At 54.5% G+C, this 24,942-nt stretch overlaps 2 protein-coding genes across 26 annotated transcripts in view; one reads left to right on the top strand and one right to left on the bottom strand.

Moving 5' to 3' along the window:
- The first annotated feature begins 2,157 nt into the window (after positions 1 to 2,157).
- On the top strand, positions 2,158 to 7,625 carry ZNF574 (zinc finger protein 574). 3 transcript variants are annotated; one of them, XM_070771113.1, is made up of 2 exons: positions 2,158 to 2,225; positions 4,662 to 7,625. In XM_070771113.1, the coding sequence occupies exon 2, from the start codon at positions 4,682 to 4,684 to the stop codon at positions 7,370 to 7,372; it is 2,691 nt and encodes an 896-aa protein (XP_070627214.1). In that variant the 5' UTR covers positions 2,158 to 2,225; positions 4,662 to 4,681; the 3' UTR covers positions 7,373 to 7,625. The 3 variants fall into 3 exon arrangements, with proteins under 3 accessions (XP_070627214.1, XP_070627213.1, XP_070627215.1); XM_070771112.1 differs by having other exon boundaries at positions 2,177 to 2,330; XM_070771114.1 differs by lacking the exon at positions 2,158 to 2,225 and adding an exon at positions 3,529 to 4,076.
- Positions 7,626 to 11,108: 3,483 nt separating this feature from the next.
- Positions 11,109 to 24,942, bottom strand: part of POU2F2 (POU class 2 homeobox 2) — a 34,730-nt gene continuing 20,896 nt past the window's right edge. For 5 of the 23 annotated variants that reach the window (XM_070771119.1, XM_070771126.1, XM_070771115.1 and 2 more), the window contains 11 exons: positions 22,202 to 22,307; positions 22,018 to 22,109; positions 19,889 to 20,050; positions 19,467 to 19,608; positions 19,236 to 19,384; positions 18,983 to 19,159; positions 18,594 to 18,660; positions 17,979 to 18,107; positions 17,087 to 17,288; positions 16,880 to 16,953; positions 11,109 to 16,629 (listed from right to left, as the gene is read on the bottom strand). In XM_070771119.1, coding sequence (XP_070627220.1) covers positions 16,295 to 16,629; positions 16,880 to 16,953; positions 17,087 to 17,288; positions 17,979 to 18,107; positions 18,594 to 18,660; positions 18,983 to 19,159; positions 19,236 to 19,384; positions 19,467 to 19,608; positions 19,889 to 20,050; positions 22,018 to 22,109; positions 22,202 to 22,307 — 1,635 coding nt within the window. In that variant the 3' untranslated portion in view covers positions 11,109 to 16,294. The remainder of the gene's footprint in view (positions 16,630 to 16,879; positions 16,954 to 17,086; positions 17,289 to 17,978; positions 18,108 to 18,593; positions 18,661 to 18,982; positions 19,160 to 19,235; positions 19,385 to 19,466; positions 19,609 to 19,888; positions 20,051 to 22,017; positions 22,110 to 22,201; positions 22,308 to 24,942) is intronic. The other 18 variants (XM_070771131.1, XM_070771134.1, XM_070771127.1 and 15 more) reach the window with 9 other exon arrangements.

Genomic DNA, 24,942 nt, shown 5'->3' with positions numbered 1-24,942 from the left:
TTTAGCAATGGAGGGAGGGGAAGCAATTAGAACAATAGAATCTCTTGCAGGTCCCCTCCTGTCCTTGGGGAGTAGAGCAGCTCTGGCAACTGCAGTGCTGGGTGGGGGGCAACTTGCTTCCAAGGCCCTGAGGGCCATCCATAAGGGGATGTGAGTAGTCCAGAGCTCCTCAAACATATGGGGATTCCAGCCTTCCTGAGCTTCTGGGCCATCAGCCTGGAAAAAGAGCACCCTAGAAGAAAGTGGAATACAGTCCAGACACTACAGGGTCACCACCTTCAGGTTCTCACCCTGGTTGTCTTTCAGGTCATCTACCCTCTACACACGGAGAAGGCAATGGCACCTGAGAGTCTGCTGAGAGTCGGACACGACTGAGCGACTTGACTTTCACTTTTCACTTTCATGCATTGGAGAAGGAAATGGCAACCCACTCCAGTGTTCTTGCCTGGAGAATCCCAGGGACGGGGAAGCCTGGTGGGCTGCCGTCTCTGGGGTCACACAGAGTCGGACACGACTGAAGTGACTTAGCAGCAGCAGCAGCAGCAGCAACCCCCTACACATCTTGTTTCTTCAAATGGAATGCCAGAGCTAGCTGGCCTGGCCTGAGACCTTAGTGCCTCTTCAGTATGGGAGGTGGAGTAGGGGCCAGATTTCCCAAAAGGTAGGAATTCAGACCTCTGGCCTGGGCTAGAGGAAGCCTAGGGGTATCATGGCAGGGAGAGAAGGGGGCCCAGGAGAGTCCCATTGCCATCTCCTCTCTCCTGGCTCTGAAAGCCTTGATAATGAAGGCAGGAACATCACTGTCCTGGACTTGGTTTACTTTGAAATTCTCCTGGACCAGAGCCTGAGTTGAAAGGAGTTTGGGGAAAAATGAGGATCCATCTGGGTACCTTCCCCACCCAGACAGCAGTTTCCTTCCTGGCTCCTTCCTGTCATCCCTCAGTGACCTCAGAGAGAGGCCCCCCTGCCACCCAAGATCAGTCCATGTCCTCTGTCCCCCTGCTTTATTTTCTTTACAACTACTGTCACTGGCTGTCTACAGCTACTTGTGTACCCTGATCTTTTATTTTCTTACAGTATTTATTTTTGGCTGCACTTGGCTTTACTATATGTGGGCTTTCTCTCGTTGTAGGGAGCAGGGGCTACTCTCTATTTGCAGTACATAGGCGTCTCTTTGTGGTAGCTTCCCTTGGGGCAGAACACAGGCTCTGCAGTTGTCCTCTGGCCCACCTGACCCGATGCATGTGGGACATTCTCAGATCAGGAATGCAACGGGTGCCTCCTGCACTGGTAGGCGATTCTTAACCACTGGTTGAGCCACCAGGGAAGCCCTGAACCTGATACTTTTATATTCTCAGAAATTAAAATCCAGGAGGGCACAGACTTTTCCTGTTCCTTCTCTATCCCTACAAAGATTAACCTTGACTTGGCATATTGCAGCCGCTTATTAAATATTCACGATAGGAAACCAAACAAATGCCCCTCCTGGATTTTACTGTCTCTCCTTCCAACTTCCATTTCCTCCCTTACCCTTCAGATCTTCCTTGCTCGCTCAGATTCCCTATCCGTGCTTTTCCTCCAACATTTCTTCCTCCCCCTTCCCTCAAGGGTCCCTCGGTTTTTCTTCCCTTCTTTCTTTCTGCCTTTATTCTTCTCTAACAAAGTCTAGAGCCCTGATTTCCCCTTTTTCTCCTTCCCTTCGCGCTGACCAGAGCTTCGCTCTCTCCCTTCGCTCTTCAGGGATTCCTAAGCTTCAGCACCCCCACCTCCGCCGCCCTCCTGGTGTTTGTGCCTCAATTTCCCCTACTTTCCCCTTGGAGAACGACCCACCTCCCGCCCAGCGGCCCCAAGATGGCGCCAGAAACGTCGCTCCGCCGCCTGACGTCATCGCGCCGTCCTCCCTTCTCGAGCCGTCAAGAGGGGTCGAGGAGGAGGTGGAGGAGGAACATCCTTCAGAGGGCGTAAGGAGGCGGGCCCTATCAGTCGGAGGCGGGCCAGTGAGAAAACATCGCTGGAGGATTGGTTGGGTGCTGCGGAGGGAGCCCAACGCCCGATACTATTGGTCCAGGGCTCGGAGACGTGAGCGTCGATTGGCCCAACGGCAGAGGCCAGACGGACGATGATTGGGCGCACTCGGCCATCCGCGCGGCGGCCAAGGAGGAAGGTGGGAGGGGCGTTGCTGCGGGCGATCGGGGGCGAGAGCGAGGCTGCGGAGCAGGCGAGAGGTGACGGCGGGAGCTAGAGAGGGCACAGCGCTAGGGTTGCCGCGCAAGGGGAGCTGCGGCCCGGGTCCGGGTCTGGCCCCGGGGCGTGCGAGACGGCGGAGGCGGGTACGTGCGAGCTGGCGTGTGAAGGGCCGGCCGGGCTCCCCACCCTGCCCGTGCGGCCTTCTCTCGCCACCTCGCCTGCGCACTGAGGACCGGAGGGGGGGGCGCGCGCCGGGAGGTGGGGCGGAGCGGTACCAACGGCCCGCGGGGTGCGCGGGAGACCGGGCCGGGGCGGTGGGTCGGAAGGGGGCGAGAGTCGTGGGAAGGGCTGATTGAGGAGGGACGGGGCTCGGGCTGGGCGCTATCGGGTACTTGGGTGGCAAGGGAGGCGTTCGAGTGTCCCCGGGAGGGTCTCTAAGGCTCCAGGGAGTACGCGGCTAGGGGCTTGGCTGTGGGACAACCCAGGACGAAGGCTGGACGGTTAGAGGACAGCTGGGTACCCGGGGAGGGGTTCCGGCCGTGAGAACGGAGGTGGTTAAGTTGACGTAAAGCGAAAATCTAGTTATGCCTGGAGAGTTAAGCTCATGAGTTAGGTCTTCAGTGTGAAAAGATACCAGGAAATGGATATGCCTGGTATCTTAGGGCGAGGTGGAGGTCCCAGTGTGAAGGATGAGGATGAGTTACATTAATGTGAAGAGTTAAACCAAAGTATGTGGGGAGGGAGAGCGAGCGGGGAGCGTTGGGCACTCTTGGAATGGGTTGAGAGACCTGAGAATGGGTCTCTGTGTAAAGAAGTTTTATGTTATATGAAACTGTGGTCTTCGTGTTTATCGAATAACTTGAAAAGTAGTCTTTTTGGAAAGTACCAGGAATTAGGTCAAGGTGAAGAGTAGGAATTGGGGGTCCCTTGAGGATTTTAGGGTGATGAGAGCGATCTGTGTGTCTAGGGTGGAACAGGGGGTCTGGGTAGCCCCAGGGATAATAGGCTGATGAGACGGGCTTGGGTTGTTAGGAAGGAGGATCTGGCTGGCTGTCAGGGTTAGGGTGCTGATGCAGGGTTTAGGTATTCTTAATGAGGTTTGGACAGTGGGAGGAGTATGTGGGAAAGGAATCTAAGCCATTATGAGGGGTAGTCTGGATATTCTTGGATTGGATAGAGTATGTGTGGGATCTCTTTGCAGAAAAGAGGAATTTGGGTATCAAGAGGGGATCTGAGCATCCCTGGAGTGGGTTAGGGTGGGGTTGGGTCTTTCTGCAAGGAAGAAAAGGTTAGATTAGTAATGTGGGGGGGGGGGCGGGGCGGGGGTGCTGGTGCGGAGGTCTGTCCCTGGAATGGATTAGGGTGAGGGTGGGTCTTTTTTAAAGAAGGATCTGGGTATCCCAAGAATAAGTTAGGATGGGAATGGTCTTTTTTGCGAAGAAGAATATGTGGAGAGAGGTTCTGGGAATCCCTCAATTGTCCAGGGTGGTTGTCTATGAAAAAGTGGGGCTTAAGTCAGTACGAAGAGGGGGCTGGGTACCCCAGAGGGACTTAGAATTGTGGATGAGGTCTCAGTGCACAGAAGAGGTAGAGGATTAATGGGAAGAGTGTCTGGGTGCTCTGGAGACATGCGTTAGGGTGGTGGGAGGGGTCTAAGTGTGAAGAAAGTTCTGGCTGTCTTTTGTGACGATGAGTCTAGAAGTTCTGGGTAGGCTATTAGGATTGTGGGAAAGGGCCTTAGTGTGTAGAGGGAGTTAAGTAATTTGAACAGAGGGACCTGGGAATCGTGGGAAAGTGGTTAAGGTGGGCAAGGTCTGGGTGTGGAGATGGGTTAGGCCAATGTGAGAAAAGTTTATTGATGTGAGGAACCTTGGCACCAAAGGGAGAAGGTTAGTGGGTGATGGGCTATGTGCAGAGGAGGGAGGTTGAACCATGAAAAGGTGCTGAAAGCGGTCGGGCACTGGGACAGTTTGAGTGGTTGGGGTGTGAAGAGAGAGAGAGACCCTGGGGGTGGAAGCAGAGGAGGAGCGAGCTGTGAGAAATGGGTGGTCCAAGCCTGTGAGGACTCTCCTGGGCATCTGGGGTAGGGATGGGTAGTGTGTTGGTAAGGAGTCAGTAGAGGAAGTATTGACTGAAGAGGTTCCTGTGTGGTAGGTTGGCGTCTTGGGCCAGCTGTGGGGCAGGAGGATGAGAGAGTCAACAGGTTGCAAGGATCTGGTGGTGGGAATTTAAGATTCAGAGATGAGATTTGGGTAGATTGACTGGGAAGGGACTGGGGGAAAGGTTTTGTGCTTGGTGTTCTTGTGTGTTCAGGAGAGGAAGGGAGTGGGGTGCGGGTAGAAATATGGAAGCAAAAAGTTAGAGGGGGAAATTGATCTAGGGTTTTGGTAGAGCAATGATAAAGGGAAAGAACTGTCCCTGGGAAGGACTGAAGAATCAGTGACTTAGATATGATTTGTCCCCACATCTCCCAGCCCAGGGTGTTGCCACCGTCATGACTGAAGAGTCAGAGGAAACGGTCCTGTACATTGAGCACCGCTATGTCTGCTCTGAGTGCAACCAGCTCTATGGATCCCTGGAGGAGGTGCTCATGCATCAGAACTCCCATGTGCCCCAGCAGCACTTTGAGCTGGTGGGTGTGGCTGACCCCGGAGTCACTGTGGCAGCAGAGGCAGCTTCTGGCACCGGCCTCTATCAGACCCTCGTCCAGGAGAGCCAGTACCAGTGCTTGGAGTGTGGGCAGCTGCTCATGTCACCCAGCCAGCTCCTGGAGCACCAGGAGCTGCACCTGAAGATGATGGCACCCCAGGAGGCAGTGCCAGCTGAGCCACCACCCAAGGCGCCTGCCCTGAGCTCCAGTACCATCCACTATGAGTGTGTGGATTGCAAGGCTCTCTTTGCCAGCCAGGAGCTCTGGCTGAACCACCGGCAGACGCACCTCCGGGCCACTCCCACCAAGCCTCCGACTCCAGTTGTCCTGGGGTCCCCAGTTGTCGTGGGGTCCCCCGTGGGCCAGACCCGCGTGGCTGTGGAGCACTCGTACCGCAAAGCAGAAGAGGGCGGGGAAGGGGCAGCTGTCCCGTCTGCCGCTGCCACCACCACTGAGGTGGTGACCGAGGTGGAGCTGCTCCTCTACAAGTGTTCGGAGTGCTCTCAGCTCTTCCAGCTGCCAGCTGACTTCCTGGAGCATCAGGCCACCCACTTCCCTGCTCCCGCCCCAGAGTCTGAGGAGCCCGTCTTGCAGCAGGAGACTCTGACCCCAGCGCCGGTGGAGGTGCCTGTGTCTCAGCCTGAGCCCGTGCCCTCCTCTGACCACAGTTACGAGCTGCGCAACGGGGAAGCCCTCGGGCGCGATCGCCGGGGGCGCAGGGCACGGAGGAACAACAGCGGAGAGCCAGGCGGGGCAGCCACCCAGGAGCTCTTTTGCTCAGCCTGTGACCAGCTCTTTCTCTCACCTCACCAGCTACAGCAGCACCTGCGGAGTCACCGGGAGGGTGTCTTCAAGTGCCCCCTGTGCAGTCGTGTCTTCCCCAGCCCTTCCAGTCTGGACCAGCACCTTGGAGACCACAGCAGTGAGTCTCATTTCCTGTGCGTGGACTGTGGCCTGGCCTTTGGCACGGAGGCCCTCCTCCTGGCCCACCGGCGAGCCCACACCCCCAATCCTCTGCATTCGTGTCCGTGTGGAAAGACCTTTGTCAACCTCACCAAATTCCTTTATCACCGGCGTACCCACGGGGTTGGGGGTGTCCCTCTGCCCACAACACCAGTCCCCCCGGAGGAGCCCGTCCTTGGCTTTCCTGAGCCAGCCCCAGCAGAGACTGGAGAGCCAGAGGCCCCGGAGCCCCCCGTGGCCGAGGAGAGCTCTGCCGAGCCTGCCGCCCCAGGCACCTACCGCTGCCTCCTCTGCAGTCGCGAGTTTGGCAAGGCGCTGCAGCTGACCCGGCACCAGCGTTTTGTGCACCGGCTGGAACGGCGCCATAAGTGCAGCATCTGTGGCAAGATGTTCAAGAAGAAGTCTCACGTGCGTAACCACCTGCGCACACACACGGGCGAGCGGCCCTTCCCCTGCCCGGACTGCTCCAAGCCCTTCAACTCGCCCGCCAACCTGGCCCGCCACCGCCTCACACACACAGGAGAGCGGCCCTACCGCTGCGGGGACTGCGGCAAGGCCTTCACCCAGAGCTCCACGCTGAGGCAGCACCGTCTGGTGCATGCCCAGCACTTCCCGTACCGCTGCCAGGAGTGCGGGGTACGCTTTCACCGGCCCTACCGCCTGCTCATGCACCGCTACCACCACACGGGCGAGTACCCCTACAAGTGTCGAGAGTGCCCCCGCTCCTTCCTGCTGCGCCGGCTGCTGGAGGTGCACCAGCTGGTGGCCCACGCCGGGCGCCAGCCCCACCGCTGCTCGTCCTGTGGCGCTGCCTTCCCCTCCTCGCTGCGGCTGCGGGAGCACCGTTGTGCAGCTGCAGCCGCCCAGGCCCCGAGGCGCTTCGAGTGCGGCACGTGTGGCAAGAAAGTGGGCTCAGCCGCTCGGCTGCAGGCGCACGAGGCCGCTCACGCGGCGGCTGGGCCAGGGGAGGTCCTGGCTAAGGAGCCCCCGGCCCCTCGGGCCCCGCGGGCTGCGCGCACACCCATCACCTCCCCGACAACCCTCGGGAGCGCGGCCCCCGCTGCCCCTGCGGCCCCCGCCCGACGTCGCGGCCTGGAGTGCAGCGAGTGTAAGAAGCTGTTCAGCACGGAGACGTCGCTGCAGGTGCACCGGCGCATCCACACCGGCGAGCGGCCGTACCCGTGCCCTGACTGTGGCAAGGCCTTTCGTCAGAGTACCCACCTGAAGGACCACCGCCGCCTGCACACTGGTGAGCGGCCGTTTGCCTGTGAAGTGTGTGGTAAGGCCTTTGCCATCTCCATGCGCCTGGCAGAACATCGCCGCATCCACACGGGCGAACGGCCCTACTCGTGCCCCGACTGTGGCAAGAGCTACCGCTCCTTCTCCAACCTGTGGAAGCACCGCAAGACCCACCAGCAGCAGCACCAGGCAGCTGTGCGGCAGCAGCTGGCAGAGGCCGAAGCCGCTGTGGGCCTGGCTGTGATGGAGACTGCAGTGGAGGCTCTGCCCCTGGTGGAGGCCATTGAGATCTACCCTCTGGCTGAGGCCGAGGGGGTCCAGATCAGTGGCTGACTGCGGCTCATTTCCCTCTTCAGCACTACCAGGCCCGGTTGCTGAAGAACCTCCACCGCCCCCTTAGGTCTCTGTACATACTGTGCCCCTTTCCACTCCTCCCAACTGCCATGTAAGTTCTGTAACTGGATTTATTGTCTTCTGAGGGGGGTGCTGTAGGGTCCTTGACATGAATAAAGGTGGGCCCCCCCACACCTGTTAGCACTGGTGGCCCCAAGGTAAAACAGTCAATAAAGACTGAGTTGGACATGGACGTGCTTTTGTCTGGCCTGACTGTGTGGGATGGTGGAACTTGTTAACTAACTGTGAGCCCCCAGGTTCTTGGGTCTGACTTGTCATGGCTGCATCCCCAGTGCCTAGAGCAGAGCCTGGCAAGCGGTGGAGCTCAGTAAACGGGAACCCAGAACCTAAGAGGAGGACTTGGAGTCCGTGGGCTCTCTGAGCAGTGACTTCTCTCTGGTCATAGGTCGGGGCAGTGTGGTTCTCTGACCACTAGAGGTCCCCAAAGCCCCATGGAAAAACTTGAAGCTGTTTCTGCTTGGGGGCAGGAACCTTTAGGAAAGTCTTCAGGTTGTTCTTACTACCGTGTTGCCCCTGCTCTGGCCTGATGTGAGCGGTCTCCTCCAAGGCCATCTGGTGCTCTCATCATGGACCCCTGAGGGCAAATGCACATCTCGGAAAGGTATGATCTCCGGGGCAGTGGAGGAGGTGGCTTCTGGGACAAGATCCAGCTGTGGGGCTGCAGAAGATGAACAGTTTCTGGGGGTAGGAAGGTGCTCTGACACCCACCTGGAGTTAGCCAACAGTTGCTTGTTGTGGCGGGAGAGGTGGTTGGGGTGGCTGGCTGATATTTGAATGCCTAATTTGTCTCAAGTGTTTGCCTACATTTTTTGGAATCTTCACCCTGGTCCTGTGACAAGAACATTTTGTAGGACAGGAATCTGAAGTCAAAAGTAGTGAGGAGACTTACCCAAGGTCATTCAACCCGCACAGGGCAGAGCTTGAATTTCAGCGTAGTTTCATTTGACTTAATCCCGTGTGTGCTTCCCTCTACATTCTGCTGTCTTCTACATCCTTGAGGGGGAGGGCGGTGGAGAAGAGATGGTGACTGTGTGACTGGAAGTGCCTGGCTTCTATGCTAGTCTTTGTCTCTAACAGCCCCCTGCTCCCCCCCCCACACCCCGCTGCAGGGTTACCCCAGTCTTTTTGTTAGGATTCTTACTGGAACCCTAGGGAATGAGAGGTAAAGGGAGCTCTTTGCATTGAGACCAGTGGAAAGGGAGGCCTAAGAGTTGCCCCCTCAGCCTCTCCATTGCTCTTGATTGACTCCCTTTAGCAATCCTGTAGCCCTCTGTGGGCACTGGGGCTTAGGCTTAGGCTTCATTGTTTAAAAAGGTAAAGCTCTCAACCCTTTGATATCTTGAAAGCTCCTAATGAAGAACAGCACTTATCTGTTAAGCCGTGGTTTTTGACCAGAGCGTGTTGATCGTGGGTTCCATCTTTTAGTAACCTCATACCCTACAGAAAGGGCTAGAACCATCTTAGCTGAGCATTCCAGAGCCCCTTAATCCACAAGTAAAGATTCATTCTCAAACCGCTTGCTTTCAAGAAGAGCTGTAACATCGAGAAAGTCATGTCAAATAAATAGAACAGTTAGAGGATTTCTCTTTGCAAAACCAGATAAAAATCAGGCTGAATCAAGGGACAGGAATGGAGGGAAAAACCCTGGGGGTTCTGGTTGACTCCACAATAAAGATGCTTTCAGCAGAGAAGCAAGCTCTATGACAGTGCCGGGGGCAGGGGTCACCTCTATTGTGGTTCCTTTCTAGAGCCTCCTAGTGAGAACTTTCCAAGACTCCCTTGAGAAAAGTTTATGTGCACAAACGTGTTTATGAACAAGAATCATTGTTCACCCCACTGAAACTTCCAGAGTCTTCAGTTGGACCATGGTCCTAAAGAAGATGCACTAATCAAACCCTTGTTGGATGCTGGAGTTTGAGTTGGACAGGCAAAGGCTCTTGAACTTTATGTTTGGGAATTTCCCCAGAGATTTGGATCCAGCAGCTTGCCTTGAGACCGAGGAATCTGCATTTTGAACACAGCAATTTTGGTGGTGGTGACTTGACCCCACAAAGAACCTTGCGTTGCTAAGCGATTTTTCAGATAGAGAAGCTGCTTCAGCGGAGCACTCAAGGGAACGGAATGGTGGTCCTCCAGTGACAACACGTTCTTCAGGGTGTGTGAGGCCAAGTGTGGCTGTGCAGGGCGCTGCTTGGAACAGTTGAGCACATTTACGGGGCTGCAAGTGGATGCCACCAAGTTCAGCTCTGGAGTGCTCTTGCATGTGCCATCTCTGACTGTCACAGACTGGCCTGGGAGACTGAGTCCGTTCGGGTCTATATGGCTCTGACTACATCCCCCTACAGGCAGAGGACTGGAACAAAAGACCTGTTTTCCAGCCCAACATGCCACTCTCCCATCCCTACTGACTTGGCTTGAGAGTTGGAGAAGCACTTTTCTGTCTTGCCAAAACAATGCAGTGCTGGTAATTCTTAATTTTTTGGCTGCACCATGTTATCTGTGGGATTCTAGTTCCCTTACCAGGGATGGGACCTGTGCCTCCCTGCAGTGGGAGCACAGAGCACAGAGTCCTAACCACTGGACCATCAGGGAATTCCCAAAGTGTTAATACCTTCTCTCTTTCAAAATGATCAAACCCTCTCCTACTCTTTTCCTTTCTCCTGTTCCCCTATCCCTCGCTATTGAATTTTGCAGAATCCCAGCACCTCTGTGTCAGGCATACATCAGAGGGTAGAGTGATGACAGGAAGACCTGACGACAGTGAGATGACCCACTGATGATTTTCAGCGGTGAGATCTTAGGGATCAGCCCATGGTCTGGTGTGTGAAACAAGTCGTTCCTGCTGAATGACAAGCACGGAAATTTGAGCGCACTGATGTCATTCTGAAAAAGAAGTCAGATGTGTATCTTGTATCACCAGACAACTTCAAAGTCAACTCTTTTTAAATGGTCTCTTAAGTCCTCTGTGGATGGAAGTAGGGAACTGCTCTCTGGCTTCCTGATTTGCTCATAGTACTCATTTATTGACGTCTGTCTGCTGGAGATCATCTTGAATCCTTACCACCACCACAGGCTACATATTGTCCCTGTGTAATAGACGCCGACATTGAAGCTCACACACTGAAGGTCACATATCTATAAAATGGCATAAGAGATTTATTTCTTTTTGTGTCACACGGGCATATGGGATCTTAGTTCCCCAATGAGGGATCGAACCCAAGCATCCTGCAGTCGAAACACGGAGTCTTAACCACTGGATTGCAAGGGAGGTCCCCAGAAATGAGATTTTTTTTTTTTAAAAGCTTAGTTTATTGAAAGATAATTGAATGAGTGAATTCACTCAGTCGTGTCCGATTCTTTGCGACCCCATGGACTGTAGCCTACCAGGCTCCTCCATCCATGGGATTTTCCAGGCAAGAATACTGGAGTGGGTTGCCATTTCCTTCTCCAAGAAATGAGATTTAAATTCAGGAATTTGAATTCATTCTAAGATTCTAGACTTGTTTTTTTAATTGGTGAAAAAAAAGTTGCTCAGGCCTTACTTCTGAACATTCAACAGAAGTAAAGCCTTCCCCTCCCAGGCACACACACGCCCACCCCACACCCTGACTTCCCCACCACCTTTCCCAAGATAGGAGACCAAGGAGAGCAGGCAGTGTTTCTCTCTGTACAGTTTTTCATTTTTTATTTTTTGATGTTGTTCAGATGAATGACACACTCAAGTTACAAAAATGGGGCCTTAAAAGAAGCACATTGTACAATGAACAAGCAGATTGGAGTTAAGAACACTGAAACGCTAACCCGCTACCACGAGAAGAGACAGGGAGGGGGGTCCAGGGTGGAAGGGGAGGGGCTGCATGGGACCAACAGAACTGAAAGGGGGGCTAACTTGGTGAGGACAGAGGAGAGGCAGACCTCCTCCAGGGCCTGCTCCGTGTCTGTCTGGGTGAGACTCCTCGGTCTCCCTTGCCCACTACTAGCCACTCTTCCCCTCTCCATTCGAACCTGGTCTTTCAAAGGGGAGAGACACCCACCCCAGAAAGGGCTGAACCAGTTTCATCTTCACAAGGTGGGTGGTCACCTTGCCCTCGTGAAACAGCCTTGGATTTGGGAGGTGAGGGTGGCAGCAGTGACGCGAGAAGCCAGAAGGGAGCCGGCAGACAGGGACTGACCACAGAGCAGGCTCCTGCTTTTCTCCAGGCTCCTCGCCCGCTCCCCACCCTACCATGATCCAAAGGGCCTCTCCACAAGTTGCTGAGAGAGGCCCCCAGTCACCCTGCAATCATATAAATAAATAAATACTGAGCCCCTGGGCTTGGGGGGACAGGTCGGGGGAGGGACAGCGGGGACAGAGGAAAGGAGAGGAAGGGGAGGCAGAGGGGAGGGGTCACAGACATAGTAAATAGTTGTCTCCGTCCCAGCAACGCTTCTCTCTGGATTTTTCTCTCCTTTTTGTGTTTGTTTAACAAGGAGCTAACATCTCAAGGACAAATACTTAAAAATATACATTATTTTTTCTTTGTTTTGTTCCCCTTTCTCATCGTCATCTTGCTTTGGAGACTGCTGAGGTCAAAGTTCAAACCGCATGAAGGAACTGCGGCTTGGAGTTTTTGTGTATTTTTTTTTTATTTTTATTTTTTAATTTTTTTCACTTTTTTTTCCAACGTATAAAAAGGTAGCGGAGTTGTCTGTGGGTTTTTTTTTTTTTAATGGTTAAATCTTTGGTTTGTTTCTTTTTTCTCTTGGAGGCCTTTGTCTCTCGCACTTGCCTTTCCCACTCAGAGGCCAGTGGGGGCCCGCGTGTCTCAGTCTTGCTCAGTCTGTTTCACTCTCTCTCACTCAGTTCTCCCTACCCTGGGCTAAAGGGAGAGAGGCACCCTGGGGTTTGGGTGGGGGGTGGGGGTGGGGTGAGATCTAGCCAGGTCAAGAGGTGCCCTCACCACATGGCTAGTCCCTTACCCCATCTTCCCAGGGTGCAGGGCTTGGAGAGCCTCTCTTGGCCTTCCCAGGGAGGAGACCTGCAGGAAACTCAGAGCCTTAACCCTCCTCCTGGTCGTAGCCCCAGGTCATACAGAGCCTTGGTTCTTCAGCGCCACTGACCCTGCCTCCCCTCCCCCAGTCTTTCCTCCCACTTCCAGCCCCCGCCCTCCCAGAAGAGGCCAGAGAGAGGTGTTTTAGTTACTGGCAAGTTTTTTTTTTCTTTTTTTTTTGGCACAATTAAAAGGCCCACCGTTAGGTAGACCCAGTCTCTGTCCCTCCCTTGAGTAAGGAGGTCAGGTTGGGGAGGAGAAATTCAGAGGGCTCCCACTTTCTCCAGTCCACTCATCCTTCTTCCTAGCCCAGGCCCCTGGCCCCCCATCTCAGACATCTCCCCTAGCCCAGAACCTGGCCTGGGCTCTCCTTCCCCAACCCCACATAAAGTTCCCCAGCCCCCCAACTCTCTCACTCACACACAGACACACGGACACAGGCTCTGTACAGACCACAAAATAAAAACGATGAGATAGTTTTGTTTCCCGGAGTCGAGACGGGGGTGGCTGGAGTGGAAGGGGCAGAGGGAGGTGGGGGGCATGAATTCCCCCATCACCTTCCTAACCCTGGCTCCCTCAGCCCCCCCAGCCCCTTGCCCTGGCTGGCCCCCAGCCAACGATATTTGGTTTCCATTTTTTAACATTAAAGTTCTATGAGGTATTTGGTGCCTTATCTCGAGTCCTCGGGGGGCGGGGGCCCAGGGGGGAGACCTGGGGCACACTTGCCCCTCCCTCCCTCCCACCCCCTTCCCAATATTTGGTTTCACAGCTGTAGTTAAAGCTTGGGATTTGGTTATTTTTTCCCCCTCCCAGGAATTTTCTTTTTCTCTTGTTTTTTTTTTTCCCAGATAATGGGGGTTGGATGGGGAGGGTCCCCACCACCCTGGCTGCATGGGGGTCCCTCCACCAGTGTCAGGGCATCGGCCCATCCCTGCCCCCTGCTTCCTCCTCTCCTCTCTGCCTGCTTCCTACTGGGGTGAAGGAGCAGTCTGGGAGGCAGGACTTGATGGGGAGGAAGCAGGATGAAGTGGGTGGTGGTGAGTCCTGGATTTTCTTTCCTTTTTTTTTTTTTCCCCTTTTTTTTTCCTTTTTCTTTTTTTTTTTTTTTTTTCTATTTTTTGGTCTAGAATCATAGTTTATTGAGTCATCTCCACCATGCCTTCCATGCTGCCTGTCTTCTCGGAGGGGTTTTTGGTTGCAATTCCTTTCACTTGGCTCTGCTCAAACGTCCTTCCTATCCGTTCAGGAGCCCTTGGCCCCGTCTCAACCCTTGGGCTAGGGCCCAGGCCCGCTAGCCAGTCCTTTCTCTTCAGGAAATAAAAACGGACAAAATCAGAAGTAGGGTAAGGGCGGGGAGTCGGTTCAGCGGAGATGCTTACATTCTGGCGAGGATGGGTCGAAGGCATGCCAGGCCCCATCGGTGCCAGGGTGGGAGGGGCAACCGCTCCACCACTTCCCAGACAAGGCACCCCGAGACCCCTGAAACAGCCGAGTCTCTGCTGCCTCCGTGGCCCAGCCTGAAAGTTTCATTTCCCAGGTGGGAGAAGGGAGACAACAAAGAAAGTGAGAATGCTGAGGCCTCGGGGCCCAGGGTGGCATCCGAGGCTCCGTCTGCCTCTCCTGGGAGTGTCCGGCAGCCCCGCCAGTCTCCTGGGGCTCTCCCCTCCCTCTGCGCCTGCCCAGCCAGGGGCGGGGGCCACTCTGATTTCAATGGCTCGCGTCCTTCACAGCAACACTTTGGTTTGAGGAGTGACACAGAGAAACAAGGAGATGGAGAGAGGTGAGACAGGAGGAGAGGAAGAGGGAGGGACAGCCAAGAGAAAGGAGGAGAGGGGGGAGACGACAGACCGAAGAGAACAGAAGAACTCAAGAGGAGGAATCAAACCACCCGAAAGTTTGTTAGTTTTCCTTCGTCCATTCTTTTTTGCTTTCTCATTTCTTTTTTCCTGTTTTGTTTTTTTAAAGCTTCTTCAGTTGATTGGGGGGGGGGGCGGGGAGCTTGGGGCTCTTCACCCCGGTCCCTGACACCCTCTCTCAGCCCTGCCCACCCGCTTCCATCCGCCCTGGCTGAGGGACAGGCCCGGCCCCAGCCGCCCCTCCAGCTTTCCCGAAGACGACGTCCATGAGGTATTTGTGAAGAGAAAGAAGCATCCATCCTTCCATCCGCCTCGGGGACCAAAGGCCTGGACCAGTGGTGCAGGGGCCTGGCTCCACCTCGCGGCTCCTTCTTATTCGTTGAAGAGTCCTCGTCTTCTTTCCCTTAAATATATATATATCTATAAATTCTTTCTTTTTTCCTAGTTTTAATTTATTGTTTGGTTTGTTTTTTTTTTTTGGTTCAAAACTTTGTTGGCCTCCCCAGTAGCAGGAGGGCAACGTGGCTCCCAGCAGCGTCTCTCCTCTTCTGTAGAGATGCGTCCGGGGCTGGGCAAACATGGGGTCCAGCCAAGACTCGAGGGAGGTCTCATGGGAGTGGTGGTCACCACAGCGCCCACTCGGATGGGGACCACGGGCCATGGCACTGTCCCTGCCACACCGACCCTGATGGGGACACCATCTGGAGGAACCCCACCACTGGGGTGTGTTCGTGAGTGTGTGCGTGTGGGGTGGAGAGGGGAGGGAGAGGCATCTGCCAGGATCAGAGGGGCACAGGGCGGGGAAGAGCGAGGTGAGTTCTCTTTTTGGTTTCTGGTCAAAAATGTCAAAGAACGTGAAGGATCCCACGGATAGGCACTGGAATATGAATTTTTTTTTTTCTTTAAGGGAAACTGACAGACGAGGATGGAAAAAAAGACAACTTCTACGCCCTCACCTTCTCCTCTCTTGCCTGAAACTTCCTCCTTCCCTTGGACCAGGGATAGTGGGAGGTTCCAGAACTGAGGAGGGTGACGGGTGGGCAGGGTGGGGTGGGGTAGGGGGAACATGTGAGAGCTAGAGCTTGGCAAAATGGCCCAGCCCACCCTTCAAAGGGAAAGGGCGGGGGAGGTAAAAGGGCTGAAAAGTCATCCCAGGCCTTGCCTGGAACTCTCCCCTGGGTGGGGGAGGGAGGAGGTTAAAGTGGGAGTCCCGGGGAGGGGGGGACACATGACAGGGACACATTCTGTCGAGCACAACGCTAAAAATTCTGTACATCCTTTGGATGAAGCTACTGAATATTTGGTGTAAGTTTGTTCACGCCCTTTCTCTTTCACCTTCTGGAAAAGAGTATTTGGTGGGTGGTTCTGAGCCCACCCCCCCACTCCCCACCGCAGGCCGTGCCCTCTCTTGGCTGGCCCAGGGCCGGGGGTACAGGCTGGGAGGCTGGCACATTCTCTTCTTCCTTTTCTGGCCACCGCCCCCCCCAGGGGGGAGCCCTGGCCCTACAGCCAGGGGTCGCGTAAGGTCCGCCCTACTGAGGCCGCTCTGCCCCTGGCTGGGTGCTTATTTGGTGTCATAGCAGTGAGGGTGAGCACGTTGAGGTCTGGCTCCAGACTGGTATTTGGTTTGTTCGGTTTGGTGAGGAATTTTTTGTTTGTTTTTTGTTTGAATGTTTGTTTTTCACCTCTGGTTCCTTTGGGGCAGCTGGTTTCTTTGTGATTATTTTTGGTTTTCTTTTTTCTGTTGGTTGATTTCTTTTCTTTTTTTTTTTCTTTTTGGTTTGTTGGTTGGTCTTTTGTTTTTTATTTTTTTATTTTTTGGTCTTTCCTCCCTTGTCACTCCTGCTCCGAGGACCCTTGGTGCCCCCACCGCCGGCCTCCTCACCTGCTTCCCAGGCGGGGGTGGAGCCGGGGGCGGGGGGTCTCAGGAGTCGGAGGGGAGGCATGGCGGGCCCTCACTCGGGCTTGGACCCTACCTCGGGTCCCCCTGGGCCTCCAGGGGTCTGTGCTGCCGTCTCACTGCAGGTAGAGGAGGACGAGGAGGAGGACGAGGAGGAGGACGAGGAGAGGCCAGGAGACTTGCTGGAGATGGAGGCCGCCACGGCTGCAGCGGCTGCTGAGACCAGGCCCACGCCAGGCGGGGCGCTGAGCAGGGGCAGCCCAGCGTGGTTCAAGAAGAGTGGTGAGGTCACCAGGCCCGGGCTCCCTGGGGCTGCGCCAGCCGCCCCCAGCACCAGGTTCCCGCTGCTGTCAAGGCTGGTAAGGGGCAGGGTTCCACCAGAGGCCAGGGCTGGGAGGGAGAGAGAGAGGCTGAGCTGGGCGTGCCTTCCAGCATACGGCCCGCGGTGCCCTCTGTCCTCCCATCTGACCCACGGACCCCGTCAGCACCCCTCACACCTTCCCCAGAGGTGAGATGGGTATGAAGAGATGAGCGATGCAGTGAGCGAGGGCAGGATGGCATGGCTGGAGCAGCAAAGGGGGGCTCCAGGCCCCGGGGGACGGGGCTGGTGACAGTGGGAGTGACCTAAGGCAGCACGCACCTTGGATAGTGGCCAAAGGGTTGTTGCTCATGAGGGCTGGACTCAGCCCGGAGCTCAACCCCACCATTGTGCTTCTGCAAGAGGCAAAGCAGAGGCGTTAGCGGGGCAGAGACCCTCCCGCAGGACCAGGGGCGCAGCTCCCCACCCTGGAAGCAGCAGCGACCCTGCTTCTCCCCCACAGCCTCCTACCTGCTGCTGCCCACTTACCCCGTGCTGGGGCTCAGGCCCGACAAACCGATGGCCGAGTGGCTGCCTTGAGGGCTGGGATTTGTGCTGTTGGTGGTGGCCGGGGGTGGGGGGGTGACAGAGGGGATGGAATTGAGGGGGGGCGCGGCCCCGCCCCCGGCCCCACCCCCTCCAGCTGTCCGGCTGGGGTGGAGTGTCCCCACAGCTGAGGATAAGGTAGTAACTGCCAGAGAGAGACAAAGAGATGGAGACTTCAGCTTTCACTCGTCCTCCACCGAGGTCGATGCCTGCCCAGTCCCTCAACCTCTCCTCAGTCAGAACACATTTAGGCCTCCTGCCCTTTTGTCCCACAGCCTCTGCCGCAATGACAGTAATCCCATCACAAGCGGCAGCCACCCACTGGGCCTCTGCCCTGAGCCCAGAGTGCGCTCACACCCTGCTTATCCAGCCCTGAATCTCACCTCTGGGCCCCTTTGTACAAAGAACCAGGGGTGCCCAGAGGACAGACCCCTATGGCTCCCTCTAGGGGCCAGGAAGGGGGTTGCAGCTGAGGCTGAGAGCGCAGAGCGCAGACTCAGGTCAGACACCCGGGACAACAATTCCCAGCTTTGTAACATCGCAGCTGTGCCCTTGGGTGAGTACCTTCACCTCTCTGGCCTTCAGTTCCCTCATCTGGAAAATGGGGAAGATAACAGAGTCTAATAAAATGGGTGTGAAGTCAACACTCATTATAAAGAGTTTAGACCTAGAACCAGGCACACCCTTACTACTTTACAAACTTCCACTTACTATTTCTTAACCTGAGGGGGGGCAATTTGGTGTTTGTTTTTATATTATTTTTATATATGGTGTTAAACATGCCCTACCCCCAGGAAGGGGGCTTCCCAGGTGGCGCTAGCGGTGAGGAACCCACCTGCCAATGCAGGAGACCTAAGAGACGCCGGTTCGTTCTCTGGGTCGGGAAGATCCCTTGGAGGAGGGCAGGGCAACCCACTCCAGTATTCTTGCCTGGGAAATCCCATGGACAGAGGAACCTGGCGGGCTACAGTCCATGAGGTCACACAGAGTTGGACACGACTGAAGCAACTTAGTACGCACGCGCCCCAGGAAGGAACAAAGGAGGGCTTTGGGTACAAAAGTGTGTATGTGCATATGTGCATACACACTTTTGTATGTCTATATTCATGGATGTAGCTTCGGTATATATGATACATTCACAATCATTTTACAACTGAGACTCAGAGAGGTAAAGTTACTTCTGGAGTTCACAGTTTATAAATGCCAGAAACAGAATCCAGACACATCACCTTTATCAGCCTCCTGCTTTTCTCATATGAAATTATGGAGCAGATGAAGCCTGAGCTGCTCTGGCAGGTAGGGGTGAGTCTGTCCTCTTCCCCATCCCCCACCTCCAGGCTCAGTCTCGAGGCCCATAAATGTCCTGAGACACCGTGGCCTTGAGGACCTCAGGCTCGAGCCTGGCCTGCGTTCTCCCAGCACCCTGTCACTGCCCACTGCCCGCTCTGACCTGTTGTGCTCAGACTGCTGGAAGCTTGGGACAACGGCAGGGTCCCGGCGCCCCCTTGTGGTGTGACCTGGGGAGAGAGGAGAGAAGGTGCTGTCTTCCAGCAGCTCCCCTTGGGTCATCCCCGTGTGGCTGCACCTTGGGGCAGTTCTGTGTGTGGCCACGCCAGTGTGCGCCGGTGGTGCCTGGATCTCCGTCAGAACAGTGTGTGCTGTGTGATTCTGCTCCACCCATGTGACAGCCTGTCCCCAAGGGTGGCTCTCCCTGCCTCCACCCATTCTAGGAACACTGTGGACAACCAGGTAGGTTGTGCTTCACACGAGGTGCCAGCCAAGGGGTGAGGGTGTGCCTGAGCTTGGAGACCCCTCCTCCCCGCGCGGGGCTCTTGGTACCAGGTGAGGGCTGTAGCTGGCCGGCTTGCCCGGGCTGGGCAGCATGGGGGCCGCGCTGCAGGGGTTGATGCGTTTCTCCTTCTGGCGCCGGTTGCAGAACCAGACGCGGATTACTTCCTTCTCCATGTGCAGCTGCTCTGCGATCAGCAGGATCTCCTCTGAGGTAGGCTTCTGGTTCTGCGGACAGAGGGCTCGTCAGCCCCGGGCGCACCCTCCCGCCAGCCCTCGGGGCCGCCCCGGGGTGGGACCTCACCGCTAGAAAACTCTTCTCTAAGGCGAAGCGGACGTTTGTCTCGATGCTGGTCCTCTTCTTGCGTCTCCGGCCGGGGAGCCCATCGAAACCCAGGCTGGGGCTGCTCAGCTGGTTGGGGCTGGGCAGACTTGAGTCCACAGACATAGTCTCTGTGTCCGGGAGGAGATGGGGGCGTGAGAGGGCGCCTCCCCCGGCCCGCCGCCCGTGCGGGAACCCCAGCCCAAGTCCCACCTGCGTCATTGAGCCACTTCTCCAGGAGGGGCTTGAGTTTGCACATGTTCTTGAAGCTCAGGTTGAGGGCCTCGAAGCGGGAAATGGTCGTCTGGCTGAAGTCGTTGCCATAGAGCTTGCCCATGGCTAGGCCCACGTCACCCTGGGCCGGTGGGGCGGAGAAGGGACCGTGGTCAGGGCTGGGCAGAAGGCTCAGCCCCGCCCAGCATCTAACCCCGCCCCAACCCCGCCCATTAGATGATTCTACCCCCTTCACCCCGCCTACTAGACGCCTATGCTCCCCGCCCCTCACCCTGCCCACCATCTGGCCACACCCTCTACCCCGCCCACCAGATAACGAGGCCCCACCCCTCCCGCCACCAGAGGGTCCCGCCGCCCTGTCACCCCACGCCCACCGCCTGTCCTGGCGGGCGGCCTCAGACCTGTGTGAAACCCAGCTTGATGCGGCGTTGCTTGAAGGTGCGAGCGAACTGCTCCAGCTCCTCCAGATCACTGGGCTCCTCGGGATGGGATGGTGGCTCCAAGCATTTGGGGGGCTGCGGGTGTGAGAGGTGCGGATCGGGCAGCGTGGGGCGGGTCACGGCCTGGTGGGGTGGGCAGGTGGGTGGGATGCAGGCCCGAGGACCAGGATGGAGCTCAACCTTGGCTGCTCGGTCCCCCTCCCTCCCTCCCTGCCATCCAGACTCTCCCTGCAGACTCCCCTCCACCCGCCCCCAGGTGGCTCCTCCCCACTCATGGCCAATCAAGCTGACCTCTGCTGCCCCACAAGGGCGCTCTCACTGCCCAAAATTCTCTGCACATTCCCTCCTGGCCTGCAGACTCCCATAAGGAGCAGCCATCTCCTTCCACCAAAGGCTCTTTCCACGGGGGTTCACGGTTTTAGCCTCCTTTCAGGCAGGAAATCAAGGACTGGCTCTGCTATCCAGTTGCTGGGGATTCAGGGAAATTTCTTAATCTCCCTGGGCCTCAGTTTCTCCCTCCGAGGAATGGGAACAATCATGGCTACTCTACCTACCTCACGGGGTTGTTGGGAGAATCAGGTTAAAAATGACTAGGCTGAAAATAAAGTAAAATTAAAAAAAAACAAAATAGGGAGGGATACTAGGGAAATTTACAGGGAAGCAGCAGTTCTCTCTGGAATGCTTCATTTCCCTAAAAATGAAACATCTAAACAGGTGATGGGTGCAGGGATGTTGGATACACAAGCCCTTGATGCATTATCCAAAAACCTCAGGGCCAGATGTGTTTTAGAATTCAGAAATTTTTCAGGTTTTAGAAAGCCTGCATGGGGCATATATCACAGATAATGTAAACTCTCCTCTAATTAGGGTCAAGGCATTATCCTATATTCAGGCATATCAACAGCTGTCAGTTAAGGGTGAACATCACACAAGAGGGATAAAGAAGTCACACACTGCCTCAATTCAGGTTAAGACAGGTTTTGCAGCCAAATGACTTCCGGTCCCCACATTACAAAACCAACTTGATTTTCTGAGCATTTTGCATTCTAGTATTGTAGCCAAGCCCTGTATTAGCATTTAAACTTTTCAGATTTTCTGAAATAGTTTATATATTTTTTGAAAGGGCTGTTATGAAAAATAGGTAGGAAGAAACTTTGAAATTGTAATTATGAAAGTATTATCAAAGCTGGGGGCTTCCCGGGTGGCTCAGCATCAAAGAATCTGCCTGTGATGCAGAAGACACAGGAGACACAGAGAGTTCTATCCCTGGGTGGGGAAGATCCCCTGGAGGAGGGCATGGCAGTCTACTCCAGCATTCTTGCCTGGAGAACCCATGGATGGAGGAGCCTGGCAGGCTATAGTTCATAGCGTCGCACAGAGTCAGACATGGCGGGAGCAACTAAGCACGCACGCATGATCAAAGTTTAGAACGCAGGCAGCAAAAAGAAAGGCCATGGGGACAAGACAGCCTGGAGAGCTCACACCATGCGGGAAGGGGCCTGTGCTCATACCCTCTGAATGCAGATCCAGCCTTCCCATAGCTTCTGCTTTGTCAAAAGAAGCTGGGAATCTGGGAATCTTGTTGACAACTAACTCAATTTTTCAGTGAGTGTGGGCCACCGTTTGCAGTCTCTCGTCTGGAAAGGGGACATGAACCAACAGACGCCTTCCTCAGGGAATCCCCCACCTACCCTATTTGGAGTGCTGGAGGAGATCTGAAGCATTTGTGATCTAAAGGCTTGTGGACCCCTGAAATTTTGTTTTGTGCACTTGTGCCTTTTGGGGGCAGTGGGAGGTCAGACTCAAATATTCCATCAGATTCTCCAAGGAACCCATGTGCCTGCAAGGGTTAAGAGCCACTGGTCTGGCTGACTTCCCTCATTCTGTGGAGGAGCAAACCAACTCAGGCAGAGACAGCAGCTCGCCTAGGGTCCCACAGCAAATCAGTGGCAGAACAGTGCTGGGCCCTGCGGCTCCCGACCCCCATCTTGGCCCCTATGGCTGCGAGTGGGCCAAATGGGAAGCAGACCCTCACTCCTCCAACTTCACACCTTTCACCCACACCCTGAAGTACTCAGTAGACCGCTTACCTGTGTGGGCAGCCCTGCCCGGGGCTGGGAGGTCAGAAGAGCTCCCTGGGTTTGCTGAGGTAGCTGGAATAGATTTGGCGTCGGTAGCAGGCCTGAGGACACAAGAGGGACCACACGGGGTGAGGGGGGCAGCGGGAGTCATGTGGAGGCATCGGGGGAGGCCATCCAGGGTAGGGGGTCTTACCTGGCTGACTCTGCTGGGCCTGCGGCAGCAGGAACTGAGCAGGTGGCTGGAGGTGGTGGCCTGGCACAAGCACCAGCTGCTGGAGCTGGAGGAGCTGCTGGATGTCCTGGCAGGGAGGAGGGCGGACAGAAAGACAGCCTGAGTCCTGGCCCGGTTCCTCCCTCAGCATCCCCCAAACCCCAAGTGGTGCTCCACAGGGCAGGCTGGCACCATTCATCAAGGACAGAGCGCGGGTCGCTGGACACATCCCTGAGCTGAGGGCACCCGGGATGCCTGAGCATCCTACATGTGTCATCACAGGAGAGCTCACTATTTACCTTTTCTTTCTTGATAGGATATTTGCCTTGTCTTATATTCCCACAGAACAGATAGAATTGCTTAAAAATGTAAATCAGACCGAGTCTTCCTTCCTTTTAAAACACTCCCAGAGCATATGATATCATGTCTGGAATTAGCTTTAAAATACTCCAGCCCTTAGTGACCAGACTCTTGAGAGTCCCTTGGACTCTAAGGAGATCAAACCAATCAATTCTAAAGGAAATCAACCCTGAATATTCATTGGAAGGACTGGTGCTGAAGCTGAAGCTTTGGCCACCTGATGTGAAGAGCTGACTCATTAGAAAAGACCCTGATGCTGGGAAAGTGTGAAGGCACGAGGAGAAGGGGGGTCAACAGAGGATGAGATAGTTGGATTGGTTGGATGGCATCACCAACTCAGTAGACAGGAGTTTGAGCAAGCTCCAGGAGATAGAGAAGGACAGGGAAGCCTGGCGTGCTGCATGTAGTCCATGGAGTTGCAAAGAGCTGGACACAACCTAGCGACTGAACAAGTGGCTGATTAAATTGGCATAATCACTTAGGAAAACCCTTTGGCATTGTTATGAGTTGAATTGTGTCATTCCCCCCTTACCCCCTGAAAAAAAGATAGGTTGGAATCCTAACCTCCCCAGAACCCCAGAGGGTGATGTTATTTGGAAATAGAGTCTTTGCAGATGATCACGTTAATGTGAGGTCATTAGGGTGGGTACTGATCCAATATGACAGTATCCATATAATCTGGGGAAATTTGCAGACAGAGACAAACATGGATAGAGGGAAGATGACATGAAGAGATGCAGGGAGAAGGCGGTCATCTGCAAGCCAAGCAGAGAGGCCTGGAACAGATCCTTTTCTCCAGCCCTCAGGAGGAACCAACCTTGGCTATACCTGGATTTTTAAGTTCTATTTGCATGCGTGGCTCAGAGCATATAGAATCTGCCTGCAGTGCAGGAGACCCAGGTTCGATCCCTGGGTCAGGAAGATCCCCTGGAGAAGGGAATGGCACCCAACTCCAGTATTCTTGCCTGGAGAATCTGATGGACAGGGGAGCCTGACAGGCTACAGTCCATGGGATCGCAAAGAGTTGAACACAACTGAGCCACTAACACTTTCACAGACCAAAAGCGATCCTTAAGGGCTTCTAGAAGCCTGGCCATATTCAGTTTCTTGATCTGGGTGCCTGTTAAATGGGTGTACTCGGTTTGTGAGTCTCACTGAGCTGTATACTTACGATCCGTGTACTTTTCAGTAGTTTTCATTTTATATTTATTTATTATTGTTTTGGACACGCTATGTGGCTCATGGGATCTCAGTTCCCCAACCAGGGAACAAACCCAGGCTCAAGGAAGTGAAAGCCTGGAATCCTAGACACTGGGACACCAGAGAACTCCCTGTCCTCTTTTCCTTAAAAGGCCCAGTGGCTCAGCAGTAAAGAATCCGCCTGGAATGTAGGAGACCTGGATTCAATCCCTGGTTCAGGAAGATCTGCTGGAGAAGGAAATGGCAACCTACTCCAGTATTCTTGCCTGGGAAATCCCTGGGACAGAGGAACCTGGCGGACTACAGTCCATGGGCTCCCAAAGAGTTGGACATGACTGAGCAACTAAGCAACACCTCACCCTTAGGAGAGCCTGGAAAGCCCCCGTTAAGTGCCCACGGAATTGAATCCACAAAGTAAGGCCAGAAATAATCTTGTTAGTAGTACTGTTCTGATTTCGTATAACTCTCAGCTTATTGATTAAAATAAATAAATAAGAATAAGAATAAAAATATTTGCTAACTCCTATCTCTCTGGGAGTGTGACTCTCAGGAGAAATCCCCCTTTATCTCCAGAAGGCTGAAAAAGAGGTCTGCAGATTTCTTTCTGAATCAGCAGGGAGAGGGAAAAGATGGGGAAATGCATCGTAATTTGCGTGGGTCTCACAGTGAGGACTTGTATGAGAACCTTAACCAGTCCCCCACCCACCGTTACTCAGACCACAAACTGGGGGATCAGCTCTGATTTCTCCCTCCTTTATCCATCCAGTCTATCCGTAAGTCCTACCAAAAATTTTGTCGTATCTTTTTTTTGGCCGAGTGTCACAGCTTGCAGGTTCTTAATTCCCCGACCAGGGATGGAACTGATGACCCCTGCAATGGAAGCACAGAGTCCTAACCACTAGACTGCCAGCGAAGTCCCCTACCAAATTTTTTTCTACACACTTTTGTGCTTTGAACGCTTCAACATCTGCCAAAACCTACCCCCCTTCTCAGAATAAAAAAAATGTGCAACGTAAAATATATAGAACTTCAAAGCAAATCACTTATATTAAAATACAATCATCAAATATATTTTTGACTGTGATAAACATTAACCAATGGGCTTCTTTGTTAACCCATTAAATAGGAGCAAGCAACAAGTTGAATGATTACTGTAATTTCAA

This window comes from Bos indicus, chromosome 18 (assembly GCF_029378745.1).
Source record: "Bos indicus isolate NIAB-ARS_2022 breed Sahiwal x Tharparkar chromosome 18, NIAB-ARS_B.indTharparkar_mat_pri_1.0, whole genome shotgun sequence".
Classification (NCBI taxonomy): Eukaryota; Metazoa; Chordata; class Mammalia; order Artiodactyla; family Bovidae; genus Bos; species Bos indicus.
This window is presented reverse-complemented; position numbering and strand designations above follow the sequence as displayed.